The sequence below is a fragment of the Taudactylus pleione genome, unplaced genomic scaffold, assembly GCF_031769625.1.
Source record: "Taudactylus pleione unplaced genomic scaffold, aTauple2 ptg000687l, whole genome shotgun sequence".
NCBI lineage: Eukaryota > Metazoa > Chordata > Amphibia > Anura > Myobatrachidae > Taudactylus > Taudactylus pleione.
The window spans coordinates 354770-373465 of record NW_028285089.1 but is presented as its reverse complement, the minus strand read 5'-3'; the positions used below and the strand labels follow the sequence as shown (position 1 = coordinate 373465).

Here is an 18696-nt window from a genome sequence, read left to right as displayed (position 1 = left end):
CTCTCAGTCATAGAAAAGAGGCCCAAATATAAATTAATGGCTTATTCCTTGTGAAAATGGATAAACATAGCTGCAGTTAACATCACATTAATTCAATGGTTTAATGTTTAAGATCCTAATCCATCAGTGTGCTTTCCGCAGCTGCTTACAGGCAAATTCCAGGTCAATCAATGGGTAAGCAATGTGTAGGTGTGTCTTTTATTTTTATTGTGATCATCTAACCACCTGCCTGTCTGCAATTGGGAAACCAGACCAAACACTTGTAGAATTGTATTAATGATTCTGAAATTTACTATATAAACAGAAAACTCCAGTAGATTTTCATGTTATATAAAGTAAATTACTTAGATCATACATACGGCCTGATTCAGAGATGTACACTATGTCGATGCTTACGCAGTTCTGCGCATGCATCAAGGTAATTTACCATAGTCACTCACAGCGACTATTTACTTGCACTGTGATTGACAGTCAGGCAGCATTTGTAGGAGGGATCAGGGACTGGTGGCATATAACGCAGGCGTGTCCAAAACATATTGGGGGCATGCCACATCCTGCTTCTGTGATCCCGTACTCAAGAAAAATGTCTCCAGCGCCGCCATTCCCGTATCCACTCTGTGCAACCATAGAATTACTCAGAAGACCGATAATCAAAGGATCAGTGACCAATTCTGTGTCTTTGTACGTAGATGCTTAGATTTACAAAGCCGTTAGGTGAGTGTCTCAATACATTTCTCAGTGTCTGCGACATTTGCATACTTTCACATGTACAGGATCTCAGCTGCAGTGGCATTAGCGTACAATTCTGAATCAGGCCCATTATTCACTGTTGGGATACTTCAAGGATTATTTTATCTGAAAACTATTACAGGTATATTATAAGTTTTATTTCGATGTGCAAAATGTAATATACATGATCACAAACGCTGTCCCTGCAAGTTACATCCCAGGGATGTTGGAGAAGTCTTTCACTTTTTCAAATATTTCCTCCTGAGAATCTGACACTGCGCATGTGCAGAGTGTCAGATTCCAGAGCCGGACAGAGACTGCGAGAGAAGGATGGGCATAAAGCGCTTTACATCTGCGGTAAGAACTTAAAGAAAGAGATTGAATCTTCTTGGAACTAAAGAAAACTTTACTTATACCGCTTAACCGAGTGGGCTAATATTATGATCTATGGGATGCACTGAGAAAGAGAGTTTGGAGATGAGCTAAAACACCTGGTAATTATATTGGAGACAGTGCAATAAGCAAACCAGCTGCACGCTATTTACCTATGCAAGGTGAACTTTTTATTTTCTATTTTTGTCATTTTATTTTAAAAAATTAATATGTGATGTTTTATACAAATATAGATTGCGTTTAAATTAAATTTTTTGAGTATATATATATATATATATATATATATATATATTGCACACACATATGGATGTTACATTTTGAATTAGATGATTATTTGCGCTCCTTGTTATAGATAACACTAATTGTAGCTTTAAAATCAAGCTTTTGGAAACCCAACTGTAGAGATCCTGCTTTTGCCACCGATTGTACCAGTCAATCTTTGGTGACGACTGATTTCAGGTCCTTAGTAATTTTGTCATTTCTTGAATTTTATTCTACATAGGGAGAGGGGCCCCAGTTTTGGGACTGGTATTGGGGTGCGGGGCTCTCTGGGCTGGTGCGGCTGGACTGCTTCATGGCATCATAATGTACACTTTTTCACTTTAGTTTGTTTTTTGTATATGTAGCACTTTATACACTTTTTATTATAACCTCCTACTTATGTAGGACTTAACACATAGGCTTTCTTTACCCTTCACTTTAAATCTCACACTAGTGTGATGCCATGGGGCGGTTCTGCTAGGTTGGCCTGGGGGGTCCCGTGCCCTGTATTTGTTCCATAGGAGTGTTAGGGACCTGCCTGATAGAGGTCACCTGGACGCGGTGGGCAGGCCCTAATTATTCTAAGAACCTCTTGGATGCAATTTAGCAATATTATTATTAGGTTCAGCATAATTAGAGTGTGCACTTGCACCTGTCTCTCTATCTGCTTGAATTTTATTCTGTCAGAAATGTGTTTTTCAGTGAGGCAGTGATGTGCTGCTTTTCTGTGAGCAGTGTATCTGAGAGATGTTATTATGTATCAGGGGTGTATCTAGCCATTGGCCAGGATGGCACTCGCCAGGGGCGCCATCTGGCAGTGCCACCAGTAGCCAAGTGGTGAAATCAGGCCGGGACTAGCGGCGGTGCAGCCTGTGCCTAGCACCGCACCCACACGGCTATGTGTTTGTTACTGTGTAGGGCAGACCGCTCTCACTGCGGTCTGCCCTACACAGTAACAAACACACAGCCACTGCTGGGGGCACTGTATACAGGAGACTACTACTGGGGGCACTGTATAGGGGGGACTACTATTTGGGGCAATGCAGTATAGGAGGGATTACTACTGGGGGCACTGTATAGGGGGGACTACTACTGGGGGCACTGTATAGGGGGCAATGCAGCATAGGAAGGATTGCTACCAGGGGCAATGTACAGGGGGGGACTAATACTGGGGGCAATGCATAGGGGGGAGTACTACTGGGGGCAATGCATAGGGGGGACTATTACTGGGGGCAATGCATAGGGGGGATTACTACTGGGGTAATGCATAGGGGGGAGTACTACTGGGGGCAATGCATAGGGGGGATTACTACTGGGGGCGCTGCATGGGGGGGATACTACAAGGGACACTGCCTGAAATTATGAGGGGAGGGGGGCGCCAGTCCATTACACTGCTAGGGGCACTCGGATTCCTAGATACACCCGTTATTTATACTTGTGGAGTTTGTAGCCTTGTGATGAGGTTTTGATAACAGTGGGAAATAGATCAGGCGTTAGGTGTGCAGTTGTTGGTGGGATTTGTCTCAATATACCACCATTATACACAGTGTATGGTCGGCAGCCTGGCTGCTGGTCAGGACACAGGGGGAGGAAGGGGGGGGTTTGAAGGAAGAAAGGTAATCTCCACACTGACTGTCTGCTGGCAGCACCATTTTATAACTGTCTCTGTGCCTGCCCTTCTTGCCCTGACAGGAACCCAACCACCGCCAGTCATATCACTCCGCCCCTACCACAGAGAAAAAAGTACCACATAAACCATCATATGAATACATGAATCATATATGCTTTTTTTTTTATCTCTCATAAATTGTACATACATATCATTTACTAAAACCTATCTCTTAGAGAATGAACAAATTAAGCATGTATGTCTATTAATATTGTATTTAATTTAACCCTTAACCTTGGTTACACTGGGGGTTATCTATCTAGCCCATGTCTGTCTCTCTCATGTCTATTTATTTATTTATTACCAGTTATTTATATAGCGCACACATATTCCGCAGTACTTTACAGAGTATATTTGTCCATTCACATCAGTCCCTGCCCCAGTGGAGCTTACACTCTATATTACCTATCACATGATCACATACACACTAGGGTTAATTTGTGTTGGGAGCCAATTAACCTACCAGTATATTTTTGGAGTGTGGGAGGAAACCGGAGTACCCGGAGGAAACCCATGCAAGCACAGGGAGAATATACAAACTCCACACAGTTTGGGCTGTGGTGGGAATCGAACCCATGACCTCAGTGCTGTGAGGCAGTAATGCTAACCATTACACCATCTGTGCTATCCCATATTTGTCTGTCCCATGTCTCTATCTCATTCGGTCTGTCTCATGTCTTTTTCATGTCTATCTATCTCATGTCTGTCTGTCGTCTGTGTGTCCATCCGAAATCTATCTATCCAATGTCTGTCTATCTCTATCTCATGTCTGTCTGTCCAATATCTATCCATCCATCTATTCCATATTTATCCATCCATCTATCTAACCATCTATCTGCATCGGCTTTGCAATTTGACTGCAATTTGTGTTTTTTGAGTCTGCATACACATTTTTTCACAGATGCAGTCTGACTTGTGATAGTGTACTATTAGGGAGCTGGAGTAGATATGTATGTGAGGAGCTAGGCGGAGGGTTTGGGGGAATCAGGGGCGGCATAGTGAAACTTTGCCTTATGCTCCTTAAAACCTTGCACCAGCCCTGGGTACTCTTTTTTTTATTTTTTATTTGCTTCCAACTCTGAATCAGCCCCTGCAAAGCCAGATTGCCTCTCAGTCATAGAAAAGAGGCCCAAATATAAATTAATGGCTTATTCCTTGTGAAAATGGATAAACATAGCTGCAGTTAACAGCACATTAATTCAATGGTTTAATGTTAAAGATCCTAATCCATCAGTGTGCTTTCCGCAGCTGCTTACAGGCAAATTCCAGGTCAATCAATGGGTAAGCAATGTGTAGGTGTGTCTTTTATTTTTATTGTGATCATCTAAACCACCTGCCTGTCTGCAATTGGGAAACCAGACCAAACACTTGTAGAATTGTATAAATGATTCTGAAATTTACTATATAAACAAAAAAACCTAGTAGATTTTCATGTTATAAAGTAAATTACTTAGATCATACATACGGCCTGATGCAGAGATGTACACTATGTCGATGCTTACGCAGTTGAGTGATAATCGCAATCTGCGCATGCATCAAGGTAAATTACCACTATTTACTTGCAGTGTGATTGACAGTCAGGCAGCATTTGTAGGAGGGATCTGGGAGTGGTGGCAAATAACGCAGGCCTGTCCAACCATTGGGGGCATGCCATATCCTGCTTCTGCGATCCTGTACACAAGAAAAATGTCTCCAGCGCCGCCATTCCTGTGGCCACTCTGCGCAGCATAGGGTTACTCAGAAGACTGATAATCAAAGGATCAGTGACCAATTCTGTGTCTTTGTACGTAGATACTTAGATTTACAAAGCCGTTAGGTGAGTGTCTCAATACATTTCTCAGCGTCTGCGACATTTGCATATTTTCACATATACAGGATCCCAGATGCAATGGCATTAGCGTACAATTCTGAATCAGGCCCATTATTCACTGTTCAGATTATTTACCTGCAGTTTCTTTATCATTTTCAGAAAAAAAAAAAACAACACTTAATAAATAGGCTCTAAGGGGCCTATGTATCGAAGCTGGGAGAGAGAGAAAATTGTAACAAATAAATTACCAACCAATCAGCTCCAAACTATCATTTTATAAACACAGCCTGCAAAATGTAAATTGGAAGCTGATTGGTTAATACTTTATCTCTCACAACTGTATCTCTCTCCCAGCTCTGATAAATACACATTTAATCTCTTCAAAGGAAAAAAAGCATACAATCAAGACCACTGCAACATTTACTTACCATTTTGTTTAAAATAGATTTTGAGGATGGATTGAGGTTAGGTTAATTTTAATTGTACAAGTAAAGCATATGTTACCATGATGTTTAAACAATTAAACTGTTTGTTACCTCTCTGCTTCCATGTAATACTGTGCAGTTTTTCTCCGCAGTCTTACCAGCGGATCAATTACCAACTCAGACTTACTGAGACTCTGACAGGAGAACAGATGTTTCTTTCAGAGTGTTTTAAAGGAAAAAATGGCTATTGCTAGACTACAGAGACATACTGGAGGAGCCAAGGACACATTTTGAAAATTCATTTCCATATAACATAGGTAATAATCAGAATAAACAACACTGGACACAATGACACAGATTCATAATATGGATTTTTTTTCTTTGAGGTAAAAAGAAATAACAGTAAGAATGTAAGGAATTACAATATATACAAGTTTGAAATAAATGAGGTCTGGTGACAAACTAAATAAAAAAATGACATACATATGGTGTACCAGGCAATTATCAAGCATGTGAATAGTAAAATAAAATCAGAAAACAAAATACATTTTAAAAAATGGAATAACCCCCCTCCCCCCTTATCCATATCACTGTGGATTATAAACTGGTGGATTAGGCATGCAGTTGTTAAAATATTATTTTTATGAGCACTGAAAGCCATAGTGGCCCATTCTACAAAACTCCACTATTGGAAAGAGAATTTATGACCAGGAAGAGCTATGTAGTGCTCTCAGCTATAAGGAGCTGTATGTGGTCTTCTTTGAAACATGTTTTATGCATACCCACAAAGAGCACCCATTTGTATTTTAATGTTTTTTTTGCATTTAACTTGCATAAGCTTCAAATGATAGAACACAATTGCACAGTAATAGTGCTGGGAAATATATTGTTTTTCTTTTCACTATCATGGTATCAAAGAGGACCAAGAACAGTTACGCAGTGTTCAAATAGTAACAAAAATATAATACAATACTGTCAACATTCTAAAACATGGATGTAATCTAAACTTTACCAATAATCAAAATAAGACAATGTATGATTGCATTAGAATAATATAATTTATGTTCAAAATATAAAAAGTGAGCATATTAAAATTATATCCACAAATAAAAATATTTGCTTTACTTGACGCTTCAGCTTTCTATTATCTTTAAACATTAACATTTTACTTTGCTGGCACTCAAGTTATACTACATGGTTCTTTGTTATCCGGAATAGTCAACCTTGGTATTTTTGAAAAGCTATTAATTAGACAGTATATTTCTTCATTGACAACATGTTTAAAAAATACCTATAGAACTGCAGTATTACATGCTTAAATGCATTAGCTGTTTGTTTTGGAGTCCACAACTTATGTTTTAAAGAAAATTATTTATATGCTGTAAACAAGAGATGGAAAACCTTCAGCATCCAGATCTCTCATGATTGCTTGCAAGCGAAAATATGGTGTAGTTTGTACATTGTTGACATCAATTATAGCAGCAAGCTAATCAGTGGAACATACGAAACAAGATGGTGAAAATGGGATGTACTTCAGGTGCAAAGAAGAAATAGCCCTTCTTGTTGCAAATGTAAACATTTCTATACAATAACCGTTCCGTTGACTTGAATTAAGCCATGATTACAGCCCAAAACCAATTTTCCTGCACTTAGGCAGGTAATGTGCAAGTTTATACTAACTAATACAACACAATTAAAATAAATGCTATCAGCAGCAAGCATGGTTTTCCAAAATAGTCCCTGTACAGCCCTCTATACATGCATATATATATGTATATAAATAAAATGTAAAGATCATTCCAAAGCACTAGAGAAGCCTGGAGGCAGAGCCCTAAATCTATAGCACAGTAGGAGTGAATGTAGGAAAAATGTAAACAAAAAAAATCTTTTGGTTTTTTTTCTTCAATTATAATTAAAAAGACATTCATAGGTCAAGCATTCTTCAAGCTACACAGTCTGTATACTAAAGAAGCACAGATGGAGATGAGGCACATTGTTCATGGTCTTTCCTGTATATATACACACATATTTAGATACATGCAGACAGACACGTTTAGCACAAATAAAGTCTACTGGTAGCCTAAACATAGTGGAGGCAGCCATTTTGAACACATTCAGTTTTTCATGCCTCAGAAACGTCACTACTGTAGGTCCTAATGAATAAATAGACTGCATTCTCAGGAATGTTGATTCAGCCTACAAAATGGCTGCCTGTACTGGATGAAAGTGACAAGCGCACTTTAATATAGACAGTCGCTATTTGATTATCGCATTCCTTAGATAATTGTATATGTTTTACAAAGAACTGTTGTTTGTGTTGTTTACAAACCACAAGCTTTGGTTCATAATAGTGATGAGGGTACAAGTCTGTGCAACATAGGAAAACGAGGTTATAGCAGCAGGCGGGTTTGATCAGGGCATGCAAGTGCTCATGACGCTCCATCATCTTCCTCCACATCAGCCAGCTCAGAGTCTTTCAGTGCCTCTCCACTTGCTTGCTTTCTGTGTGAACAATAACACAGCATTATAAGCCAGTGTTTTACCCATGATATATGTGAAGTACCAATTTTGAACATTTTATCTATGTATAACCCATCATTAAAAATGAGTACATTTTGAGTAAATAAGTATTTTTAAAATAAAACTAGTCTACAAAGCAACTACACATAAAGTAGATGTAGATTTGTTTATCTTCGGCGCGGGACTAGGGAACCCCCCCAAACATTATATGATAGATGTTTAGTGTAATATATCCAAAATAATGTGCAAACCCTAAATAATTGAGGGCTCTAATTTCAGGGTAATTCTAATAAGCAATGTATAAAAATAGGAGACCCACCAATTACTAATTTTCATGATATCAAATAATAGAGATCATGCAATAGTAAAATAATATTTTATTTAGAACTGAACACCTCAGTTACTATATAAATTGACACTATATTATACAATGTGGCTGCAAATTTACGGTAATGCTGCAGCCAATGGGCTTCCTACTGAGACAGCCACCAGCAGCGGCTCTAATCCGATGATGAGCAAAAATAGTCACATGATCGGACATGCACCAATGTTTTTATTCCGTCTACCTCAGAATCAGACCCATTGTGATCAGGTGATGGATAAACTGTAATGGTTGAGGTTCCCAGGACAAGTACAACCTGTCAAATGTTAAAACCGTCTACAGTCAGGTCCATAAATATTGGGACATTGACAGAATTTTCATATTTTGTCCTCTATTCACCACCACAATGGCTTTGAAATGAAACAAACAAGATGTGATTTAACTGCAGACTTTCAGATTTAATTTGAAGGTAAATACATCCAAATCGGGTGAACGGTGTAGGAATTACAACGGTTTCTATATGTGCCTCCCACTTTTTAAGGGGCCAAAAGTAATGGGACAAACTAAACAATCCTAAATCTAACTTTCACTTTTTAATACTGTGTTGCAAATTCTTTGCAGGCAATTACAGCCTGAAATCTGGAACGCAGAGACATCACCAGACGCTGGGTTTCATCCCTGGTGATGCTCTGCCAGGCCTCTACTGCAAATGTCTTCAGTTCCTGCTTGTTCTTGGGGCATTTTCCCTTCAGTTTTGTCTTCAACAAGTGAAATGCATGCTCAATCGGAGTCAGGTCAGGGGATTGACTTGGCCATTGCATAACATTCCACTTTTTAGCCTTAAAAAACTCTTTGGTTGCTTTTGCAGTATGCTTCGGGTCATTGTCCATCTGCACTGTGAAGCACTGTCCAATGAGTTCTGAAGCATTTGACTGAATATGAGCATATAATATTGCCCGAAACACTTCAGAATTCATTCTGCTGCTTTTGTCAGCAGTCACATCATCAATAAATACAAGGGAACCAGTTCCATTGGTAGCCATACATGCCCACGCCATGACACTACCACCACCATGCTTCACTGATGAGGTGGTATGTTTTGGATCATGAGCAGTTCCTTTCCTTCTCTTCTCTTCCCATCACTATGGTGTCTCATCTGTCAATAGAATGTTGTTCCAGAACTGTAATGGCTTTTTTAGATGTTGTTTAGCAAACTCTAATCTGGTCTTCCTGTTTTTGTGGCTCACCAATGGTTTGCATCTTGTGTTGAACCCTCTATATTCACTCTTGTGAAGTCTTCTCTTGATTGTTGACTTTGACACATATACATCTACCTCCTGGAGAGTGTTCTTGATTTGGCCAACTGTTGTGAAGGGATTTTTCTTCACCAGGGAAATAATTCTTCTGTCATCCACCACAGTTGTTTTCCGTGGTCTTCCCGGGTCTTTTGGTGTTGCTGAGCTCTCCGATGCGTTCTCTCTTTTTAAGAATGTTCCAAACAGTTGATTTGGCCACACCTAATGTTTTTGTTATCTCTCTGATGGGTTTGTTTTGATTTTTCAGCCAAATGATGGCTTGCTTCACTGATAGTGACAGCTCTTTGGATCTCATATTGAGAGTCGACAGCAACTGATTCCAAATGCAAATGTCACACCTAGAATCAACTCCAGACCTTTTACCTGCTTAATTGATAATGAAATAACGAGGGAATAGCCCACACCTGTCCATGAAATAGCTTTTGAGTTGATAGTCCCATTACTTTTGGCCCCTTAAAAAGTGGGAGGCACATATTGAAACTGTTGTAATTCCTACACTGTTCACCTGATTTGGATGTAATTACCCTCAAATTAAATCTGAAAGTCTGCAGTTAAAGCACATCTTGTTTGTTTCATTTCAAAACCATTGTGGTGGTGAATATAGAGGCCAAAATCTGAAAATTCTGTCAATGTCCCAATAGTTATGGACCTGACTGTATCTATAAACAATTTCTTTAATTTGTCATGTTATGGGGGGAGATGTAGCAAGCCTTTGACAGAGTGGAGAAGTGGACAATTGGAGAAGTTGTCCATAGCAACCATTCAGCTTCTATCATTTTATAGAATTTACAGTACTTGATACATGCTAACTCAAAGCAGAATGGTTACTATGGGCAACTTCTCCACTTGTCTTTCTTCTCCACTCATTAGGAATCTTGATACATCTCCCCCATGGTCACTAACATATATACAACAGTTATCAATTCTAGACATTCTCTCTTTCTGGATGAACTTTTATTTCAGAGCATGAAAGACTTGCCGCACATTCTATATACAAGCATATGCTTTGTGTATAAAAGCACATTGATTCTCTCCTATAGCATGACGCATGTTGTTCCTGCTTGATTCTTCTCTTCAGACAACAATTATTTGCTTAGACACAGGCAGCACACTTATGAAATTATCATATATGATTTAAAGAGAAAACTTTATCCGAAACCTACAAATTTACATTTGCGTTGAATCGAGCCTACTAAGCTAAAATACTGAGTATTACTTAATAGTGGCGGAGTGTTCTTCCAGTCATGCAGGTGTTATGGTCAACCAGTGCCAGAAAGATGCAGCACTGATAGTATTTACTGTTAATACTAATTTCCACTCAAGGCAACATATAAGGTTGCCATCATAGAACAAAGGTAGGCTTATTCCAATGGTGCTACAACTACAGGTGGGTCCTCATACATACAGATGTCCTCGTACATCTAGCCCCCTTGCGCGATAAAACAGCCCTTCTAGTCGCACCATGCCTTGGCATGAGCCAAGTTTCTTTTGTGCGACTTTTACTTTCAATTGCATCTTATTCACACAACGATGTGAATAGATAGCACAGGCAACTTCTGTTGATTAAAATGATATGCAGCATGCGTATGTTCTGTGAGCGAGTGTGGGTGTATCTGCATGCAAAACGCTACGGTACGGTGTCAGCGGCTGTAAAACTAACGTAGTGTTTAGCATGCAGTATCATTTTAATCAGCAGAAGCTGCTTGTACTATCTATTTGCATCGCTGTGCGAATAAGACGCATTTGAAAGTAAAAAGTCGCACGAAACGACACTCGGCACTTCAGGTTCACTCATTGATATTTTAGTTGTCGGTTTTTATAATTTGATTTAGTCTTCTTGGTCCTTTAAAGTAAATTTATTTTTTAATTGTGTTATCCAGTTCTTGGAAAACACAAATGAGACGCATTTGAAAGTAAAAAGTCGCACAAAACGACACTCGGCGCTACCAAGTCAAACGGAGCTCCCGTGTTATGTGTGGCGCGACTTGTAGCGCACGGAGGATAGATGTATGTGGACAAATCTGTACGAGCATTTATAATCTCCATTTCTACAGTACTACAAATACAGAATGTAGCATTTCTTGCAGGTACAGAAACATTTGTACTAGTATAAATGATGTGTCCACTATAAGCCAGGAATTTCCAAGTGTCCACAGTCCCCACTAACAGTGAATGTTTCTTGTGGGGCATGAGGAGCAATCACCATCTGACCAGTGATACATTTACAGGAGAGAAGCATATGACACACATGGCAGGTGAGAGCAGAGGATAGCTTACAGGGGCACATTCAGGACAAAAACAAACACATTTAACAGGAGTTTTTCAAGAAATTAGTTGATATAAGAATAGTGTCATGAATGTTTCTGCATGATTCATGGCATCTGGTGCTAAGGTAACTATGTAAAAAGATGCTGCAATAGCAATAAATATCTGCCATCCAGGGGCGGAACTAGCGGCGGTGCAGCCGGTGCATTGCACCGGGGCCTGCTGTGGTGCAGGGGCCCATAGGCACTCCTGCACCGCCGCTAGTCCCCCGGGCCCCACAAGTGTAGGGCAGACCACAGTGAGAGCGGTCTGCCCTACACAGTTTACAAACACACAGCTGCCAGCGGCGGCTGTGCTTTTGTAATGGCAGCCGATGAGAGCCAGACAGACTCTTATTGGCTGCTGCGTCGTCCACGGAGGGAGCCGGCTGGAGCTCACTCGTGAGCTCCGTCTTCTGGCTCCCTCTGCAGCGGGTGATGGGAGAGACTTCATGTCATGACGTCTCTCTCATCCCATGGTGCAGAGCGAGCGCGGGCCAGGAGGAGCGACTGGACAGCGGCGGTCGTCGGCAAGAGCGGGGATCAGGTAAGTTGTGTGTTTTTTATGCTGTGCAAGTGGGCACTTGCACAGCATAAGGGGAGGGGGTAGTACTATGGGGGCATTGGCACAGCATATGAGCTACTGGGGGCACTTTATAGGGTGGAGGCGCTACTATGGCCACTGTATAGGGGGGGCCGCTACTGGGGGCATTGTATGTGGGGGTTGGCCACTACTGGGGTCACTGTATAGGGGGGATTACTAATGGGACCACTGCATAGTGGGGCTACTACTGGGGGCACTGCATAGGGGTGATTACAACTGGGGGAACTGCATAGGGGGCTACTACTGGGGGCACTGCATGGGGGGGTCACTACTAGGGGCACTGCATGGGGGGTCCCAAAGCATATTCTTTCACCTGGGCCCACCACTCTCTAGGTGGGAGTGGTGCCATCTACTTGCACAGTAGCATTATGTTTACATAAATATCCACCAATATATTTACAGGATACTGTTTGTACAAAGTAATAATATGAATAATCAAACAGAGACTGGAGGATGTGCATACTGTTAGCCTAATGCATAGATGGACACAGTACATACAGCAGCTGTGTCTTCGTGCGAATGCTGCAGGGGGCATCTTGTATAAATAGACGCCTCTTATATACTTCTGTGATCCGCTGCTGCTTCCGAGGATGCAGCATCAGATCATCTGCAAAAACATTGGCCATCTGAGTAACTTTCAGGCTATGCAGGATGGCCAGTGTTTTCACTCTGCAGGGGACAGGAAATCTGTGTTGTATGACGCAGAACCCAACCTCGACACGTCTTAAAAACTAGGCCTCAACGACCTCGTTTTCAAGAACGCTAGCCATCACTGCCCCTTACCCACCCCCAGGTGGCTTAGGGGGGACTGTGACCGCTGTCACAGTCAGTGATCGGCACATATGCAGTATAGATCTTGCGCATGCGCCGATCGTTAAACATTGTAGTTGTGCGTAAACCATTGTGTTTATATACAATTCTGAATTGGGCCCTGTGTCCACTGTATAGAGCAGTTCTAGAAATAAAGTAAAATCTTAATGGAAAGTATACAACTGATAGATAATGGTAAAAAAAAAAAAACTTTTTAGTGCAGGTGCTCTATATTCCTTTGTCTAATGACCTTTATATTTGTAGATCTGCACATGCTTTATTCAAGTGGTGCTTATTCTGTTACAAAAAACTAAGTAAAGTTTTACTAATGGTCAGAACATCACCCTTTTTAGGAGTCCTACCTAGGAACTAGCAACCTGATGGACATTAATGAAAAAAAATGGTGCAAACTAAAACCGCTGTGTAGCAACAAGACTTTGGTTGTGTTGCTATGCGCAATGTTACCTTCTAAAACAGAAAAACATTTATAAGCAAACCTAACAATGAAGGTGCATACAAACTAGGGATGTGCAGGCTCGGATAGGTTCGAGTTTGCACGTGGAGTTCGGATTTTTCCCTCCAAAAAAACAGAACTCAGAAAGAGGCAAAACGTCATCTTGCACGGACGAACATCATCATTCCTGGACCAGGAATGATGATGTTCGTCCGTGCAAGATGACGTTTTGCCTCTTTCTGAGTTCCGTTTTTTTGGAGGGAAAAATCCGAACTCCACGTGCAAACTCGAACCTATCCGAGCCAGCACATCCCTAATACAAACAATGATTTTTTTAACGATTTGTCGTTAACGACGACGTTATTGTTCAATCGTTCAAAAAACCATTCAGTTTCTGAGTTATAACGATGAACGGTAATTGTTCAATTGCGCTCCCGTTTGTAGTTTATTGTCCATATCAGAATGTCCAACATAACGATTTTCATTAGGAACATTTTTCTTTCATCGTTGTAAAAATCGTTCATTACACTTCAAAAAATCGTTCACTTTTTCAAGGACAGATAATCTGACAGAAAATCGTTGGTTACAAAATCGTTACGGGTGAATGCAGCTTGAGACTTTACTTGTGTGGCATGACTTACAGTACTTTTAAAGAATGAAGAATTTATAATTATAGACAAACTGGTTGTTCATATGATTACAGTATTCAATGTAAATAAACATAACATTTCACTTTTGAAAAAAGATCACTTTCAATAGAGAGAGTTTCATGCCCAGAATAAACATTTGTTGAAACAACACATTTTAATACAGCTGTGTCTGAGGGAAGTTGCTGGTCTTTGTCATCCTTTTTCCCAGAGGCTACCAGAAATAGCTTAAAACCAAAAAAGACCTCACACTTCCAGCTGGGTACACACTGACCTATATTGGCCGATCAATTGATCGGCCAATGTATCTGCTGCCCGTCGGGCAGTGTGTACCCGCCATATGTCGGTGAATGTCGGCGTTCACCGACATATCGCATTGGCTGTGCTGCACAGCCGATGAACAGTTATGTATGCAGACATAACCTGTCCATCGGCAGGTTTGTAAGAGCGGTCTGCAGACCGCACGGACAGAGCGGCAGCCGCGAGGAGGGGGGGTGGGACACGCCCCCTGCCCGCCGGGACACGCCCCCTGGTCGCCGGGACCTGCGGGCAGGCACAGATGGTTGTTCAGTGTGAACAACCATCATCTGCAGATCACTCGATCTAGTGTGTACCCAGCTTTACTTGTCACAGAACTACAAAGGCTTTGCCAGTTGCAGTTCAAAAGGTGGATAATCAAATGTGCATTGAATTAAAGTATATCAGGGACGGAATAGTACATCGGCCAGGTACTATTGCAAAATTGGGAGTGGGTCTAGTGTAAAAACTAAACAAAAAAAAAAATGAATAGAGCTGGCTTCTCTTTGAGCATGTGCAGGTCTTGCATATGTGCAGTGAAGCCCCACTCACCTCTGGGCCTTATAGCAACTGGACTCTATATCATGGCGGATATTCCTATATCTTAGTCTGCCACTATTTATGTATACATAAATTTTTAGAACATTTAAATAATGCATCTTATGCCTACCAAACATCTTACTTATGGTGCATACACACATAGCGATGTGCTCACGAACCGACCTGAGGCACGATTTCCCCTGAACTCACCCCGGGCAGCTCCTTGGCAGTTGTGGTCACGATTTGGAGTAAAAAATGTCCAATTTGATTTAAGATCTATCGTGCATCCAGTGCACTGTGTCCCAGATTGGCAAATCTGCCCTACAGCACAGCAGATCTGAAGATGCGATGTACGACGAGCGGGGACGCGCGTCGGCATTGTGGGTAGAAACTCACGATTTGTCGTCACGATTCGTCGAAAATCGTGTAAAAAAAATCGCCATGTGTGTAGGTACCTTTACTCTACCGGCATATTAGGGAGACTCCCAAATATCAGAGTGCCCCAGCACTTGTGGGAGTGCAGGCTAGCCTCCCTGATACTACCCACCCAGTGAAGTTGCATGATGATGACAGCCCCCACTACAAAAAGTTGTATTCCACACTGCTGGAGGGGCTGGGATGAAGGGATACGTTTCACCATGCTTCTCACTACTTCCACCACTAATTCCCCTCCAGGGTCTCACGGATACAATTATTAAAATGTTGGTATGTATGTATATTACACTGAAGAGTACTAGCTAGGATGAAAACGGGGTGTGCAGGTTGGTGATCTGACTTAGGAAGCAAAGCATGTACTGAAAGGGCTGCCATGTTATGCAAAGACATTACCGAAAACTCTATTTACAGTACATGAATTAGGAGGGTTTGTTTTGGAATATTTCACAAAGCTTTGTCAGATTATTATGTTAAACATTCAAGGCTAGATTAAGATGTGTGGTGGCCCCAGAGAATGTTTTAAGGGTCTCCTGTCATTCATACAGGTGTGTTCACATACATCTAGCCTTATTGCGCGTTAAACAGCCCTTCTAGTCACACCATGCCATGAAGCAAACTGGTAGCACAGTGTCTTTTCGTGTGACTTAAAATGCATCTTATTGGCAAAGCAAATGGGACACACAAGCAGCTCATGCTGAGTAAAATGATATGCAGCATGCCTATATTCTGTGTACAACTGCGGCTGTATCTGCATGCGAAATGCTACGTTACAGTGTCCCAGCCGCTGACACTAACATAGCATTACGCATGCAGATATAACTAGAGTTGCACACAGAATATAGGCATGCCACATAATTTAATCAGCAAAAGCTGTTTGTGTGTCCTATATACATCACTTTGGGAATAAGACATTTTAAGGGGAAAAGTTGCACGAAAAGTTGCTACCAAGTCGCACACACCTCACGCGTTATGTGTAAAGTGACTTGTAGCCATAGTTGCCGACATTCAGCTCCCTCCTTCCGGGAAAGAGCTGAATGCCTGCACACCGCGGGGGGCGTGGCCGGGCACTGACTCTGCATGGGGGCGTGTCTGCACGATCGTGTCATTGTGGACCCGGCCCCTCTTCACAATGCAGAAAATAAAGGCATTGTGAAGCAGGGGGCGGAGCCACGATGACGCGATTTAGCGCCCCCTGCTGCGGGGGGTTTCTAGCTGTAGTCGTGGGGGAGGTCAGGCGCCAGCCGGGAGTCTTGCCTGCCTCTCCAGGGGGTCGGAAGCGGCACCCGATATTCGGGAGGCTCCCGACCAAATCGGGAGGGTAGGCAAGCCTGCTTGTAGCGCATGGAGGATAGATGTATATGGACACATCTGTATGCTTAGAGGAGTACTCAGACTCATCTCTCTTAGTGAAACCCTCTGAGCTGCACTGAGACAGTGTGTCTAGGGGCTTCCCTGCTGACGCTCTCTGATTTCAGCTTCCTATTTGTCTGCACAGTCACCCCAACTTTGCAACTAACAATTGTTGACATTATGTGGCAGCAGGGCCCATTAGCTTGTGATGGCCCCTGTTATGTGGCAGTCCAGGGCTTCATTTCTGCCAGTTTTAATTTCTGCCAGTTTTCCACCATGTTAAAAAAATAATAATGATTAAATTGTGTTGGCTACTTACATTTTTGTGTTTTTCTTTGTGTTGCACATCAATAAAAACTAATGACAAGAGATCTTGGGCGAGATGTAATAGGGTGTGAGTTTTAAAAAAGTGCGAGTATAGAGCTATACAATCTCGCATGTTTCTCACACCTCAGCAACTCGCAATGGCAAAACATGCATCCAGATGGCAAAAACAATTGCAAAACACGCATTCTATGTGAGCATAGAACTCGGGTAATGTAATAGAGTGCAAGTGTTTCACTCATATACGATTACTTCTGAATACTCAAAAAAATAAATAAAACAGACCTGCTTCAGGATAGTGAGTCTAGCCTGAGCAGGTCCGAGTAACACAGAACGATGCACAGATCCATGCATGTTTCTGTGTGTAAAAAAAAAAGTAAACAGTAAAAAAAAAAAAATTACGTGCATACCCTCCCCCACAAGCATAATCAGTCCCGGGCTGTTGAGCCTGTCCTGGTTCTTAAAATACAGGGGAAAAAATGAGAAGGGGTCCCCTGTATTTTCCATAACCAGCACCGGACTCTTTCTACTGGGGGTGTAATGCCACAAGCCTCAATAAAGCCTCCAATAAAGGAAGTCCGCCTGGGCTGCTAGCCCGGGGCTATCCCCTACACCTCTGGCCGGTGGGTGCCGGGTTGATTGTGTTAAAGTGTGGTGTAAAAAATAGATTAAATAATATTGTCTTTTGCTGGCAAACTACAGGTCCCAGCAAGCCTCCCCCGCATTCTGCTACTTGGACAATCACAAGTACTAGCATGCGAGGCATTAAAAGTCGCTGGTAACTGTAGTTCACCTGCAAAAGAAATATTATAATAACCACAAGACACACACTCCGTGAAAGTAAAATTTTATTAAAGCATACATTCACACTCACGCATACTCACCTATAATCTCTGTAGCCAATCACGTCCCCTTGTCCACTAGAAACCACAGCGCCTGTAAAAAAAAAACCCATACTCACCTATTCCTAGCGTAGATCACATCCTATTCGTTCCATGTAGGCATCCACAGGTTTAAAAAAAAAAACGAACACGCAAAACCACCTCGAACAGGGGGAAGGGTATGTGTTTATACATATCCTTCCTCTCTCTGCACAAATGACCGGGACCCGGCAATACAAGTGCCGCCAGCCAATCAGAGAGCGCCTCCATAGGAGCTGCCCGCTGATTGGCTCTAAATGGTCAGGCTGCTTGTCAGACTTTCTACATAGACTTCAATGGTGGGAAAGCTCCATTGAAGTCTATGGTGGGAACCGCTATATTGTAGCCTATGATCGTAACCGCAAGGTTAATTGAAGGGCTGGTTATGCTTTTGGGAGGGGGACGCTCATCATTTTATTTTTTTACGGTTTACTTTTTCTCACTGTTCTGTGTAACTGGCACCTTTTAATGCTAGTCGCTTTAAAGGTCCACATTTTCATGGGTGTAAACTCACCCGGACTCACAATGTAATAGCCTCGAACTTGCAATTTTGCAGGCTATTACATT

At 41.7% G+C, this 18696-nt stretch overlaps 1 protein-coding gene across 2 annotated transcripts in view; it reads right to left on the bottom strand.

Annotated features, from left to right (window-relative positions):
* Positions 1-5665: 5665 nt before the first annotated feature.
* The window catches only part of CAMKK1 (calcium/calmodulin dependent protein kinase kinase 1), a 315340-nt gene continuing 302309 nt past the window's right edge, over positions 5666-18696 (bottom strand). For both annotated transcript variants that reach the window (XM_088456133.1, XM_088456134.1), the window contains one exon: positions 5666-7789. In XM_088456133.1, coding sequence (XP_088312259.1) covers positions 7717-7789 — 73 coding nt within the window. In that variant the 3' untranslated portion in view covers positions 5666-7716. The remainder of the gene's footprint in view (positions 7790-18696) is intronic.